Source organism: Oncorhynchus mykiss, chromosome 6 (assembly GCF_057628025.1).
Source record: "Oncorhynchus mykiss isolate SJ-2025 chromosome 6, ASM5762802v1, whole genome shotgun sequence".
Classification (NCBI taxonomy): Eukaryota; Metazoa; Chordata; class Actinopteri; order Salmoniformes; family Salmonidae; genus Oncorhynchus; species Oncorhynchus mykiss.
In genome coordinates, this window is record NC_143027.1 from 71,196,150 (window position 1) to 71,212,991 (window position 16,842).

At 43.2% G+C, this 16,842-nt stretch overlaps 1 protein-coding gene across 1 annotated transcript in view; it reads right to left on the reverse strand.

Moving 5' to 3' along the window:
* syt9a (synaptotagmin IXa) overlaps positions 1-16,842 on the reverse strand; it is a 40,794-nt gene that overhangs the window by 8,166 nt on the left and 15,786 nt on the right. Inside the window, exon 3 of the mRNA XM_021607508.3 lies at positions 15,605-16,163. Within this exon, the coding sequence (XP_021463183.1) occupies positions 15,605-16,163 (559 nt within the window). The remainder of the gene's footprint in view (positions 1-15,604; positions 16,164-16,842) is intronic.

The window sequence follows — 16,842 nt, forward strand, 5'->3', positions numbered from 1 at the left end:
AGGGTAGGAAGAGCTTTTTCTTATGAGATTAACAATGGCAAATTCCCTCACTCTCTTTATAACTAATATGTTGCTAATTTATAGGAGAACTCATCACTGACATGTCCTCATAAGTATCATCACTAACTCATAAAGATGAAATTACAAATTAAAAACTCACTCACAGGTAACGGTGTAGTAGCAAAGATGTCAGGATAGATATATCTGAAACCCTCCCCAGTCATTGGTCTGGAAAACTCCCTCTCATATTTCCAATAATAAACAATGATGCTACGCGAGAGAGAAGACTTCTGTTCAGCTGTAAAAAGCAACAGCTCAATTATCACCCTGTTCTGAAAATAACTCCGTAGAGTTGGTGAGATCTCCTCCTGGTGATCTTCTCTGACACACTGAGAATTCCACTGGAACATTTTAATGGGAGAGCAATAACTTTCTATGCAATATTTTAATTGATTAACCCAATGAAAGGTTTCATAAAAACATTACCAAACTTACACAAAATATAGCCCTGCAAATAGCCATAATGGTGTGTACAATGTGTTTGAAAGAGTATTCAGTAAACAACTATTTGTTTACCTTCATTAAACAACTTTGTTACAATATTTCTGTCATTCAGTGATATTTATTCCCATAGTAATTTGTTATGGATCCATAACTAAATCAACATCAGCATTTTGAAAGAGTATTTTTATTATTATTTTATTTAGTAAAGTGTAAAGATGTTGATGAAAAAATACTGTACTGCTGTTTTAAGTTAGAAATGTAACACTTCAAAGTACTTAAGCATCGAATACATTGCAGGTTTTACATTGTTCACACCTACAGTAGCCGGGCTATTAAAAGTCTATTGTCCTGCTAATCGTGCTACAAGTGTTTGAAAACCTGTTTTCAAAATGCCACCAGCTGTCCATCACGACTGTAAATTAAAACACAGCATATTGTTTACATCTTGTTTACATTCTTTATTGTAACCACAATGTCACAAATAATTGTATCTACCTTTCCAATTACTTTTAGAGTTTGGGATTAATTTGATTAATATTATGGTGTTTCTATTCCAAGGAAAATGAAAAAGCCTCTGGGTTTCCGTTATCTGTACAACGGACGGTCGGGAGTACCGTACTGGGCTATTTAGCTAAAAAATGCAGTGTTCTGCGGTTCAATTCCCTGACAGGGAGGCAGGAGTAGGCTGTCATTGTAAACTGACTTGCATAGTTAAGTAAAGGATACAGTAAGAGTATAACATTTCTACACCCTCATTTTCTAATTCTAGTCTAATACCCAAACGGAGATTCAGTGAAAATAAAAATCTCAAATCAAATCAAATGTATTTGTCACGTACACATGGTTAGCAGGTGTTAATGCAAGTGTAGTGAAAATGCTTGTGCTTCTAGTTCCAATGATGAACACGAATATGTACATAAAAATATATAAATCAGTGATGGCCGAACGGCATAGGCAAGATGCAATAGATGGTATAGAGTACAGTATATACATATGAGATGAGTAATGTAGGGTATGAAAACATTATATGAAGTGGCATTGTTTAAAGTGGCTAGTGATACATTACATCAAGATGGCAAGATGCAGTAGACGGTAGAGAGTACAGTTTAAACATGAGATGTAGGGTACGTAAACATTGTATAATATAAAGTGGCTAGTGATAAATTGATTACATCAATTTTTCCATTATTAAAGTGGCTGGAGTTGAGTCAGTGTGTTGGCAGCAGCCACTCAATGTTAGTTATGGCTGTTCAACAGTCTGATGGCCTTGAGATAGAAGCTGTTTTTCAGTCTCTCGGTCCCAGCTTTACTGACCTCGCCTTCTGGATGATAGCGGGGTGAACAGGCAGTGACTCGGGGGGTTGTTGTCCTTGATGATCTATTTGGCCTTCCTGTGACATCGGGTGGTGTAGGTGTCCTGGAGGGCAGGTAGTTTGCACCCGGTGATGCGTTGTGCAGACCTCACTACCCGCTGGAGAGCCTTCCGGTTATGGGCGGAGCAGCTGCTGTACCAGGCGTACAGCCCGACAAGATGCTCTCGATTTTGTATCTGTAAAAGTTTGTGAGTGCTTTTGGTGACAAGCCAAAATTCTTCAGCCTCCTGAGGTTGAAGAGGCGCTGCTGCGCCTTCTTCACCACGCTGTCTGTGTGGATGGACCATTTCAGTTTGTCCGTGATGTGTACGCCAAGGAACTTAAAACTCTCCACCCTCTTCACTACTGTCCCGTCAATGTAGATAGGGGGCTGCTCCCTCTGCTGTTTCCCGAAGTCCACGATCATCTCCTTTGTTTTGTTGACGTTGAGTGTGAGGTTATTTTCCTGACACCACACTCCGAGGACCCTCACCTCCTCCCTGTCTGCCGTCTCGTCGTTGTTGGTAATCAAGCCTACCATTGTAGTGTCGTCTGCAAACTTGATGATTGAGTTGGAGGCGTGCATGGCCACACAGTCATGGGTGAACAGGGAGTACAGGAGATGGCTGAGAATGCACCCTTGTGGGGACCCAGTGTTGAGGATCAGCGGGGTGGAGATGTTGTTACCTACCCTCACCACCTGGGGGCGGCCCGGTGGGTCTAGGGTGTCAGGTAGGGTGGAGGTGATATGGTCCTTGACTAGTCTCTCAAAGCACTTCATGATGACGGAAGTGAGTGCTACAGGGCGGTAGTCATTTAGTTCAGTTACTTTAGCTTTCTTGGGAACAGGAACAATGGTGGCCCTCTTGAAGCATGTGGGAACAGCAGACTGGGATAAGGATTGATTGAATATGTCTGTAAACACACCAGCCAGCTGGTCTGCGCATGCTCTGGGGACGTGGCCGGGGATGCCTTCTGGGCCTGCAGCCTTGCGAGGGTTATCACGTTTAAATGTTTTACTTACGTTGGCTACAGTGAAGGAGAGCCCTCAGGTTTTGGTAGCGGGCCGTGTCAGTGGCACTGTATTATCTTCAAAGTGAGCAAAAAAGTTGTTTAGTGTGTATGGGAGCAAGGCATCGTGATCTGCATCGGTGCTGGTTTTTCTTTTGTAGTCCGTGATTGACTGTAGACCCTGCCACATACCTCTCGCGTCTGAGCCGTTGAATTGCAACTCCACTTTGTCTCTGTATAGACGCTAAGCTTGTTTGATTGCTTGGCTGAGGGAATAGCTACACTGTTTGTATTCGGTCATGTTTCCGGTCACCTTGCCCTGATTAAAAGCAGTGGTTCTCGTGTTCAGTTTTGCGCGAATGCTGCCATTCATCCACGGTTTCTGGTTGGAATGTTTTAATAGACGCTGTGGGTACAACACCACCGATGCACTTGTTAATAAACTTGCACACCGAATCAGCGTTTTCGTCAATGTTGTTGTTCGCCGCAATGTGGAACATATCCCAGTCCATGTGATCGAAGCAATCTTGAAGCGTGGAATCCGATTGGTTGGACCAGCGTTGAACAGACTTGAGTGCGGATGCTTCCTGTTTTAGTTTATGTCTATAGGCTGGGAGCAACAAAATGGAGTCGCGGTCAGCTTTTCCGAAGGGAGGGTGGGGGAGGGCCTTATATGTGTTGTGAAAGTTAGAATAACAGTGGTCTAGGGTTTTACCAGCCCTGGTAGCACAATCGATATGCTGCTAGAATTTGGGGAGCCTTGTTTTCAGATTATCCTTGTTAAAATCCCCGGCTACAATAAATGCAGCCTCAGGATATGTGGTTTTCAGTTTACATAGAGTCCAATGAAGTTCTTCCAAGGCCGTCGATGTGCCTGCTTGGGGGGAATATACACGACTGTGATTATGATCGAAGAGACTTCTCTTGGTAGATAATGCGGTCGGATAATGCGGTTCTTCTACCTTGTTGTCAAGAGACTGGACATTGGCGAGTAGTATGCTCGGGAGAGGTGTGCGATGTGCCCGTCTACAGAGCCTGACCAGAAGACCGCTCCGTCTGCCCCTTCTACGGCATCGTTGTTTTGGGTCGCCGGTTGGGATCCGATCCATTGTCCTGGGTGGTAGGCCAAACAGAGGATACGCATCGGGAAAGTCGAATTCCTGGTCGTAATGTTGGTGAGTTGACGTTGCTCTTGCTCTTATTTCCAATAGTTCCTCCCGACTGTATGTAATAAAACCTAAGATTACCTGGGGTAACAATGTAAGAAATAACAATACTGCTTAGTTTCCTAGGAACACAAAGCGAGGCGGCCATCTTTGTCGGGGCCGGAAGGTCATTGATTTATCAAGACCAGTCCCCATGCTTGTCTCAGAGCAGTGCAAAACGGTGCTAAAATAGTTTTAGGCTATTGCATGTAACTTCAATATACTCTTTAAATAAATAAGACCTACACCAATTTTAACAGCACATTACTCAACACTAGTGAGACTCAAGTCGCCTACGGTAGACCTACAGTAAATCGAAAAATATGACATGACTCTCCGCCAATAATTACATATAGAGGATTGGAGGATATTTCTGTAATTCAGCGATATTTATTCCCAAGTAATTCGTTATGGATCCAACTATCCAACTAACTAAACATCGGCCTTTTGAAAGAGTATTTTTATTATTTTATCAATGAAAGCATAAAGATGTCATTATTAGTTACATCATTTCAGTGTGAACCTGCAGACTGGCACTAAGAACAGAACAGCGAGAACGTTTCCCTAGTCAGCGCCATTATAAATGCAATGCCCCTTAAAATGTTGCCAGTGTGGCAGGGTGGGGGTCCACCCTCTTCCCCATGGGCTAGGTAGGTCTTCTGTGCGCGGCTCTGCGGCCCATCCCGTGCCCCCTGCCCTCGTGCCTTGAACCTTGCACTCTTTCAGTAGATACAGCTGTAGAACTGCAAGGCAGTCCCATTGTGCGCCACTCGGGAGCCATGATCAATATATATTGTCCTGCTAATAACAGGGTTAATAATATATACATGTGAGGATATGCAACAGGATTTTATATAATTCTAAATTAATAATAATAATAATCGCTTTGTTTAAAAAAGAACAATATTTTGGAGATTATTTCATTTTCAAATAATGTAAAATGAGTGAGAAAAAGGCCATTCTTGAACATGGGGCTAATGGGGCTAATTTGTAATTTGTAAATAAAGCCAGTTTGTTATTTAGAATGATTTGTTTCTGTTTTTAGATGGAGAAAAAACAAAACCCTACAGTCATCTCATGGGTTTCCCAGTCAAGGCCAACTCAGGTATTGAACCAGCATCTGTAGCAACACAGCTGCTATGCAGCGTCTTAGACCATTGCACCACTCAGGTGCTGTACAAAATGGCTGGCCGGGAGTGGCCTACAGTACTACAGTAAGAGCAAAATAATCCTAAAAAAATAAATAAATAAAAAACCTTAGCGTAACAACAGTTTTAGTAAGTAATACTGAAATTGTGCACAATTATCAGTTTCTATTTAGGTTTTAAGTCACAGATTCATTGTCAGTTAGAGACACAGTAGGACCCAAAAGCATAATCAGTGCTCTAACTCCCCCTTGAGCTGGTCTGGAGCAATGAAGTGGTGACGCAGGGTAACGTACTAAACCAAAAATTACCTCTAAGTTCCGCGGTGTAAGCTGTCAACTTTTAAAGGTGGAACCACTGTATATAGTACCGTAGTCCTACTAATGAATACCACTAGGCATTCCTAAGGCATCTTGATACGTATGCAGCCTTGCACTCCATCAAAAACTCGGAAGCATTTTTTTTTTTACAATTACTTTCTCCTTCCCAAACTAGATTAGTGAACACAAACAGAATGCCCCTCAGACTGTTAATAGCAGTGCGTTCTGCTGGTCTCTCTCTGCCGTCTACCATGCCCGATGGGGGGGTGTTTGTTTTCTCCCAGAACCCCCTGTGGTGTTCCGTAATGAGGTCCCTGCGTCCTGTGACATTTACACGCCTCTCCCTAATTGTCTTCCTATCAGGTTGCTCAGGGGTGCAAGCAGGATGAGAAGGGTTAGATCCGTGTCCCAGGCACCCGGGGACCCCCAGTAGGGCCTTCGCCAGCAGGAAATTGCATTTGAAGAGGGCACGGTGGGAAGGGGGTGACAGTAGGTGTAGGAGGCAACAGCGGGTGTAGGAGAAGGTGACGACTGTGCTCCACTGAGAGTCTCTGGTCATCACGTCGCCTCACAGGCCCAAATCTCACTGGCTTTACACATCCCAGCTAAAGTACAGCCTCGTAGAGACAATACACTGCTAACGCCAATGATCAAAGAAATAGCCATGGTTTCAGGTAACATAATCTACTTACAGTAGCTACTACTCTGCATAGAAGAAGCTAAGTGAGTCCTGCAGTCATACCTCTTTGTTTCAGAACATCAAAATTACATATAAAATGATTTCTTCTATGGTCATGGCCTCAGCACAGATGTGGAATATACAGTAGCTGCACTTCCATTGAACTGTATAGGCCCTTCACACTAGAGACAAACAACAAGTGTACTGGATCCTGTGTTTGTCAGAGACGTCTTCTTATTGTGTGCTCATAGCTCTAAATCATTACAATGTGACAATGCTGCTGCCTCCTTGGTGCTGCATCTTCCCTGAGCAGAGGAACACAAACCTGAAATAGCACCCAGTCAGTTATACAGGCAAGCTGTCTCTGCTTCATTTATAACAATGACTCTGCATTCACCATCAATAGAAGCCTATGCTGTGCCGTGATTTTGACAAATGGCCAATATTGCAGCAGATAAGCAAACACCCCTCTATAACCAGCAGGGCTGCTCTCCCGCGAGCCTAACAATCAGTTATACGTCAACTAAGCGGATATTGGTTTTGTGTGTGTGTTCGTGTATGTATGTGTGTTAGTGTGTGTGTGTATATGTGTGTGTGTGTGCGCATTCCTGTCCTCGTGCGTGTATGTGTGTGCAGGGTGGCAGGTAGCCTAGTGCTTAAGAGCATTGGGCATGGAACCGTAAGGTTGCTGGTTCAAATCCCTGAGGCGACCAAGTGAGAAATCTGTCCCTTAACCCAAATTGCTCTGGATAAGTGTCTGCTCAATGACTAAAATGTAAAAGTATGCATTGGCAAACAACAGAAGGCCAGACTTGGTTGAGACAACCACTGAAGGATTGTAGAGAACCTGAAGGAGAGAAACAGGTCACATTCCCCACAACCACCTTGGATTGTCTTTAAATGGCAACCACAATCTTGCCTTATCAAGGCTATTCCTCCAAGAAAGATGGATTTGTGAATATTACTTTTTTTCACTGTTAGAAAATCATAATAGCAATGCTCATCACATAAGTGCAAACACACAGGGTGCAACTTGCGACCACAAGGAACCATTTAAATATAAACAGGTTCTCCAGCACAAAATGCGTATCAGCCAATTAAAATGGTCTATTTACTTGCACATTACAGAACGGTAAGTTACAGCTGGTCCCATCAGATAATATGGCACACGTTAGCCCTATGCTAACCTCAATAGGTGGCACTGATTATATCCTAGCACAAATTCTTCATCAGCCTATCAAAGATCTCAGACTTTATATCCACCAACCAACAATGTGTTGTTTGACGTACTCGAAATAGGCCAAGCTACAAATAAAACTGTACTTTTCACTGTTTCTCTGACGCTTTCTGGGATGTCATTTGAACAACATCACTGCTCTACTATTTCGGGAGCCATGACTGTCATCAACTTCGTCTATGTTTGGTGTGCAGTGGTATCAGAGTGCAGTAGCAACACACACTCTGTCTACACATATTCAAAGTTAACACGCAGCTGGTAAACATAACAGCAGGTTACAACAGATCTGAAAGGCTGTGAAAATAACATTGAACAATACAACTGTGTCTAGCTAATGATGAAAGGGATGAGGAGTTATTTTGTCATTCAAGGCAAGTTGCTATCTTACAATAACTGTTCCATTTCAGAGAAACTGCTACATTTCCAAAGTAATTGAGGCGTGTTGTTAACTTACAATAGCTTTGATATTTCAGTGCAACTGGCATGTTGTAAAGAATAACATTCCGTCCCCATGTATATCTTCCCCATCATACCGAGCACTGATACAGCTGGTCAGTGAGGATCCGCCTGTGTGATTCTGTCAGCTATGTGAGGAGATGTGGATCTGATTGCCTCAGGTTGTGAAAGAAGGGAGAGATGAATGATCTTGTCAGCTCTATGAGACACACTCCTCCCTCTTTCTCAGTAACACTTCAGCGGGGTTGTTTCATACTATCTCACCCTTCATCTCACTCTGTTTTTTGTTCTTTCTCTTTTCCCCTTGACTAGTGGTTCAGAGAGAGGGAAGATAGAATATATTGGGTGGACACAGAGTGTTATAGACACTAGAGAGTAGTCCTGTCAGGTTTCTTTGTTTCTTCTGATCTATGATAATATAAGTGTGCTCTGACATTTTTCACTGGGTCCAGACTCTGACTGGCTACATGACAGCTTTGAAGGTAATGCGTTACTTATAACTGGAGGATCTCTGGTTCAAGCCCCCTCATCAGGTGTATTCATGTCACAGTACACAGTGAGCGGTTAACCCAAGTGTACATAATATACTGTAGCTAGAGATCCTCCACTGCTCCACTACAGCCCCGTTGATGAGAATGGGGGCGTGCTCGGTCCTCCTTTTCTTGTAGTCCACAATCATCTCCTTTGTTTTGATCATGTTGAGGGAGATGTTGTTGTACACAACTTAATGATAGTCTTGAAGTCGTGCCTGTCCATGCAGTCGTGAGTTAACAGGGAGCACAGGAGGGGACTGAGCTTGCACCCCAGAGGGGCCCCCTTGTTGAGGATCAGAGTGGCGGATGTGTTGTTACCTACCCTTACCACCTGGGGGCGGCCAGTCAGGAAGTCCAGGATCCAGTTGCAGAAGGAGGTGTTTAGTCCCAGGGTCCTTAGCTTGACAGAGCATCTTAGACAGATATCATGTGGTTTGGATTGGGTTTGATCTGTTCCAGAGAGCTTCATGTGCCCTCAGGCTAAGGAATGCTAACCACAGGCAGCTCAACACAAACAAGACTACTGCAATCCAATTGTAATATCATAGTGAAAATAAAATATAAAGACAAAAAATCTATAAATGTATAACTTACAGGCTATAACTAGGACCAGAGTTTTTCCTGGTCAGGTTACATGGTCAGGAAAACTCCTGGTCTTAGTCATGAGGGATGTATGATTTCTTGGTCTTGGGTAGGGCTGCTCCCTGTTGTTGCTGGGGCTCCAGACTTAGTGGGAGGCCCGGTCCAGCCCTAGACAGGCTCTAGTGATTATTGGATACCATCACCATCTCTGTGTCAACCTGTCAAAGCTGCCCCCCTCTCACTGACAGCCGAGATTTAGGTCACTCCCCTCTGAAATGAAGCCCTCCATCCTGCTATGTGTATTCAAACATAAACATGCACAGAAGCACATGTGGCACATGCATGTACACTCACACTCCCACCCACACACACACACATGCACACACACACATACATCCAAATACCACTGCTCTCAATTATGTGCCTGCTGTCAAATGAAATACCATGAGCTTGAGACTGATATTTTTGTCCTTCCCAAATATAGACACACTAAGAGCTAATGACCCATGTTACCAGACACCCCCTCACTGGAACATTATTTAGGTCATATTCCTAAATAATGGCTGGATCAAAGTGGCAAATACATTTGAAGTCTAATTAAACTTCAAAGACCCAATATGAGTGGCCATTTATTAATTACTACCTACACTGTCTGCCCTCCACTATATACTTTTATTTCTCTGCCCAGCCTATTACCACCCTCATTGTGTCCAACTGTACACTCTTAGAAAAAAAATAAGAGTGTATTCATATTATTATTTAGTCGAACATTAGTATTCATGGTTAAAGTAGAGCTCATCAGAGATGGTGGGTACACCGTCATCACCCAGAGAGAGAGAGAACCAATTGCCTGATTACCAGACAGGTGAGGTGGAGGCGGAGGAGGTAGAGCTGAGTGGAGGAGGGAGGTGAGAGAGAGGAGGCAGAAGAGGTGAGGGGATGGAGGTAGGGTTCAGTTGTGTCACAGAGCATCCAATTAAACCACACTGAGACAGTCAGACACACGCACACATGTGGCCAATATGTTAGACAACCAATTATGTGAGACAAGAAGATAGCAGTGGAGGGGAGAGGAGAGCAGAGCAGTGAAGAGAGAGAGCAGAGTAGGAGAAGGGACAGGAGAGGACGGCTGATGTTAACAAGGCAGCAGAGGGCCTGCATTCAGATAATTACCACTGAGTACACTCTGAAGCCCAACCTTTACATCCAAAACCCCAGGGCCTCAATAAAAGATCTCTATGTGAATGTAGCCCAGCACTAACACAGGATTCAGCAGGGCATTGGTTGAATCAGTACTGGAAAAGTCTGAAAAGTCTATGTAGCTTCACACGAGTAGGGCTGGCCAGCCCTGACTTACACTATCCAACCACCCACATTGGCTGGAACAAAAGTCGACAGCCAGGGCCAGAGTAGGATTGACCACCCCTGGTCTAAGTGCCTTTGAGTTCCATTGATATGGGTTGAAGGGAAAGGCAGGTCATTAGCTATCCCTATTATTCTCCAGGCAACAGGGCACAGGGCTCTGACACAGTCATCCTGAAGGAATAATGAGTCACCTAGAGTCAGGTCACCTGGGTTCCAAACTCATGAAAGTCAAAATGGTTGCTGTTCAGACAAACTACAAGACTTGTATCACTATCAAAGGCACAGAATCACCTGAACCCCAACACAGAGGACAGAATAACCGGCTCATGAATTATTATTATGCATGCTGTCAACATTTGCATGCTGTCCTTGCTCTGTGACTGTATCGCAAACCTGTGTGTACAGGAATGCTCTGAGTGGGTGTTAAATCCTCTGTGACAAATGTCATCATATATCAGTGTGTGTGAGGGTGTTCTCTTCATCAGCTATGCCTCATTGATTCAGCACTGACCTCCCTGGAATAATATGAATCATATTTTATAATCAATGGGAGGGCAGAGCTCTGATAAATGCCAGTTCCATGTGACATGAAAAACACAGACAGGATCAATGGTCACAGCTACTGTAGCTCACACACTCACACACTGAGAAAAGCGCTGGTCCATCAATGAGATCACTGAAGACAGGGCCTACCTGTGATTGTCCACAACAAGACAGGTCTGTCTGATCTTACACAACTTTGAAAAGGATTGCTGTGAGGAGATGATTAAACATCTCTATTCTAAGAAGACATAATGGGGAGAAGTGGTTGGAGAGTGTCATATAAAAAATTGCAGGAGACAGCAGTCTACAGAAAAAAGTAGAGAGAACTTAATTTTTAATTTTTAAATGTACATGCACATTTTCTCCTCTCCTCGACTGCATGTGCTAATGCAGGAAGGGTGGCATTGCCTAAGCAACCAAATACTTGTTTGCTACAACACCTTGCTTGTTTCAGCAAGGAGCAACAATATTTCTTAATGTTGTAGAGTCCAAACCCACTGCCTCCAGGTCATCTATAAGTCTTTGCTAGGTAAATCCCCACCTTATCTCAGCAGGTGTATGTCTCTCGCCATCCCCAAAGCCAACACCTCCTTTGGCCTCCTTTACTTCCAGTTCTCTGCTGCCAATGACTGGAACGAATTGCAAAAGTCACTGAAACTAGAGACTTACATCTCCCTCACTAACTATAAGCACCAGCTGTCAGAGCAGCTTACAGATCACTATACCTGTACACAGACAATCTGTAAATAGCCCACCCAACTACTTCATCCCCATATTGTTATCTTTTTTCTCTTTTGCACCCCAGTATCTCTACTTGCGCATCATCATCTGCACATCTATCACTCCAGTGTTAATGCTAAATTGTAATTACTTCGCCACTACAGCCTATTCGCCACTACAGCCTATTTATTGCCTTACCTCCTTACTTCATTTGCACACACTGTGTAAAGATTTTTCTATTGTGTTATTGCCTGTACGTTTGTTTATGTGTAACTGTGTTGTTGTTTTTGTCACACTGTTTTGCTTTATCTTGGCCAGGTCGCAGTTGTAAATGAGAACTTGTTCTCAACTGGCCTACCTGGTTAAATAAAGGTGAAATAAAAAAGAAACAAAAATGTTCCAACAGAAATTGACTCGACCGCAAAAATGCCCGGCTGTCCCGTCCCATCTTGTTTTTTCTTAAGACAGTTCTTTTATTTTCATGGTCTTCATCCATAACTGTCGGTTACAAGGTTATACAGTACTTGTAGTTGTGCCAGCCCTAAGAGTGACAGACATACAGTACCAGTCAGAAGTTTGGACACAACTACTCATTCCAGGGTTTTTCTTTATTTTGACTATTTTCGACATTGTAGAATAATAGTGAAGACATTCAAACTATGAAATAACACATTGTTGGCTGCTTTTGAATGGTAGTGTATTTTTACACACACACACACCGAACTTTCCATCACACAAACACACACAGGTGTCTAATTTACGCGGCACTGTGATGAGCACTCATTCCTGATGACCTCAGGCATCATCACCATGGGCCCATTTAGCTCTGCTGAATGAGGTTAGGACCTGGTGGAAAGGAGCTGAGATGGGGTGAATTGGGAAGATTAGTGCTTACTGCTAATACTAATGGAAATGCCTGTGTCCTTCACCAGGGTCCACTGGATGGAACAATGCAGAGAAAGTGATTATGAGTTATCTTCCTGAAGGAGACAATGCTTCACTAATGAGAGATTAGATACTAGCAAGCACGTGTACAGGTAGAGCACCTAGGGGTGCTGGAGCACCTGCCCATTTTGGTGGTGTTTCTTTTTTTTTTACAAATGACTTCTTATTTAATTTTTTGTCTCTTTTCCTATTCATTTTTTATCTCTTCTCCCGAGTGGCGCCGCGGTCTAAGGCACTGCATCTCAGTGCTAAAGGCGTAACTACAGACCCTGGTTTGATTCCTGGCTGAATCAAACTGGCTGTGATTGGGAGTCCCATAGGGCAGCGCACAATTGTCCCAGCATCATCCGGGTTAGGGTTTGGCCGGGGTAGGGCGTCATTGTAAAGAAGAATTTGTTCTTAACTGACTTGCCTAGTTAAATAAAGGGTCAATTAAAAAAAGCTATATAGTCCCAAAAATATGTTATAGAAAAGATTATCTATATACTGACCAGGGGAGCCCCCATTCATTTTTACACTGAAGCCTGTGACATGACACACCAATAAGGACTCATCTCTCGGCATTTCCAGCCCCTCCACTATCTCAGCCAATCATGGCTAGCCTGGAAGAATCCTGTATTTCTCCCTATATGAATTTTTTTCAAACGGCTCTCTTTTGAAGTAGGAACTAGCGTCAAATGCATAGGATCCTGTAACCAGTCACATATGTGTAGGCAAAATCTGAGGAGAAACACAATGATGTGTAGGCTAACTGAAATGAGACTCAATTTAATAACATGTTTGCACCATATGGATTAATGACTCCTATTTTCCATTGTGGGATTCCAAGACTAGGTATTTAAATATCTGCCCAAATATATGAACTTCATATTGCCCCAAACCTGTCAGAATAATACATCAGAGTCTCTCATTAGGCTCAGTGTAGTAACAATGATCTGATACCATACTCCAGGTTGAAGAAACATTATTTTCACCAGCACCAGAACTACAGTAAGACAGAACAAAGTCATCATAAAATAAATCCTCTTTGAAAAAGTGGAGATCCATTCACTCCACGCACAAGCTAAATCCACTAATTTCTCCCCAACTGTCAGCTCAGTGAGCTGGCTAGCAGTCATTTTTGTTTTCTCCACGTTACAACACTTTTTCTTGGGTACAGTTGAAGTCAGATGTTTACGTACACCTACTTTGGAGTCAATAATTAAAACTTGTTTTTCAACCACTCCACAAATATCTTGTTAACAAACTATAGTTTTGGCAAGTTGGTTAGGACATCTACTTTGTGCATGACACAAGTAATTAGTCAAACAATTGTTTACAGACAGATGATTTGACTTATAATTCACTGTATCACAATTTCAGTGGGTCAGAAGTCAGAAGTGCCTTTAAATAGCTTGGGAAATTCCAGAAAATGATGTAATGGCTTTAGAATCTTCTGACAGGCTAAATGACATCATTTGAGTCAATTGGATGAGTACCTGTGGATGTATTTCAAGGCCTACCTTCAAACTGCCTCTTTGCTTGACATCATGGGAAAATCAAAATAAATCAGCGAAGACCTCAGAAAAAAATTGTAGACCTCCACAAGTCTGGTTCATCCTTGGGAGCAATTTCCAAATGCCTGAAGGTACAACGTCCATCGATACAAACAATAGTACGCAAGTATAAACACCATGGGACAACGCAGCCGTCATATCGCTCAGGAAGGAGACGGCTTCTGTCTCCTAGAGATGAACGTACTTTGGTGTGAAAAGTGCAAATCAACAACAAAGGACCTTGTGAAGATGCTGGGGGAAACAGGTACAAAATGATCTATATCCACAGTAAAATGAGTCCTATGTCGACATAACCTGAAAGGCCGCTCAGCAAGGAAGAAGCCACTGCTCCAAAACCACAATAAAAAAGCCAGACTACGGTTTGCAACAGCACATGGGGACAAAGATCATACTTTTTGGAGAAATGTCCTCTGGTCTGATGAAACAGAAATAGAACTGTTTGGCTATAATGACCATTGTTATGTTTGGAGGAAAAAGGGGGATGCTTGCAAGCCGAAGAACACCATCCCAACCACGAATCACGGGGGTGGCAGCATCATGAGGTGGGGGTGCTTTGCTGCAGCAGGGACTGGTGCACTTTACAAAATAGATGGCGTCATGAGGAAGGAAAATTATGTGGATATATTGAAGCAACATCTCAAGACATCAGTCAGGAAGTTAAAGCTTGGTCGCAAATGGGTTAGCCAAATGGACAATGACCCCAAGCATACTCGAGTTTCGACTACTTCGCAATTGCATTAGGCAGGACTACAAAAAGCCTTGATTGAGAGGAGGTGAGGCCATGCTTGGTTTCTAACCAAATAAAATGAACAAAACGTAAAAATGTTTTTTTTCTGTTTCTGAATACGAAGTATATGCAGGCGCCAAAAGCACATTAGGCTAATCTTGTGCCATGTGCATATGGGCAGTGTGTGTCACAGCTGGATAGGCTGTGTTTCTGCTGTCAAAATACATGCCATAACCAACTGCGTTAACGCTAAAACCAGCTTTTGATTGGTCTTAAATATCCCTTTGAGTGCTGCCTCAAATTAGCACTTTGGATCATGTTTTTAAGGACACACCTCAAATATTTCCACCCCTCCCATTGGAGCACAAGCAAGCTGATTTAAGGCAGGTAAATTGCCGAACCCGACATTAGGGCTGGAAAATGCCAGTGCGACAGTTTTTACATGACGAAATTGCAAACTAACACACGTTTGACACAAGCGCTGCCGGAAATAGAGCCCATTTTCTTTATTGCAGATGAAGCTTACTGTGGCTCATCTTGAAAAATGTATATGAGGCATTCAACCAGAGGAAAGTGCCGTAAAAATGGCTAATCTGAAATGAATATCCTGCTATAGTTATAATTGACAATTTATCTTAGTAAATCTACAGCGTTTATTAAGCAGAACAATCCTTCCCCTACAAGCCGGAAACAGGAAGTGATCAAACAGAACGTGTTGACTCACCGTGGAGACGTACTGGATGTCCCGGCAAAGCTTTGTCTCTGCAGGGAAGTCCACCAGATCCAGGAAGTTGTCCACCACCACCTGGCCGATGATATCATGGCGCGAGAAGCGATCAAAGTCGTAGACACTGAAGTGCAGCTTGCGCGTCGGCAGCTCAGCGTACTCCACGGGGAACAGGAATACTTCATCGAACACGGGGTTGAGCGTCTTGCGGTGAACCTTGGTCTGGTGTTTGGTCTGCCGGTCCGGTAGTAGGTAGATCTTGACGTAGGGGTCCGAGGTGCCCAATAAGTCCTTGGCGGGGAGATCCTGCGCCTTGTGGATCTTGACGATTAGTTGCTCCAGGTCACAGTCAAACTTAAGAATGAAGTGTAGGCGTCCACAGCCTCCGCCCCGCCGGCCCCCCTCATCCCCTTCCAGGGAGCGCTGCTTGTAAAGCTCTGGTTTGAGACGGCCCAGACCCAGGCCCATCCCAGTCAGAGAGTCCTGTCTCTGGAACTGGGCCACGTTAAAGTCCGGGTTGGACCTGTTTACAGATAATCTACGGATAGAGTCAGACCTGTGTAGAGGACAGACAGAAAGAGACACATTACCATTGTCAGCATAGGTGAAAGGAGACACACAGAGAGACAGCAAATGTGTATTTGATACAACAGAGTACCTGAATAAAATAGACAACGGCTTTCTGCAAATATGACCATTACGGCTCAAGCAACAATCGACAAAAATAACAATTCACTGTACAGTGGATAGCAGTGGATAGACTTTCCTTCAAACACAAACAAATTACTTAAAACTAAAGTGAAACTCATTTATATAAAGAGTGTCTGTGGTTATAATTACTCATAGAACATTGTTTGCTGTAGAGGACGTGACTCCACAAGACTGAATGGGATAGCTGCCCTACAGCTGCTGGGTTGCTATGTCTGAGTTTCTGTTCAGTACTCTAAACCTGATTAATGCTAGAACTTCCCAACTGCCTCTTTTGTGTCACACAGGGCTTTAACAACGTAGTGAGTCATGGTTTATACATATGTGTGGAAGAGTTTACAATGTTCTGAAGGTGAAATTAAGAATCTTGAGAAAATGATTTCAAATGAATGAATGGGCTGTCGGGTATATTTCACTCGTGCAAAATATTGTGCAAACCAAAGTTGCAAACCAATTATGATGCCTGTACTTCAGAAGGACAGTATAAATATTTGTACAGTAGGGTTGGGGTAAATTCCAATTGAATT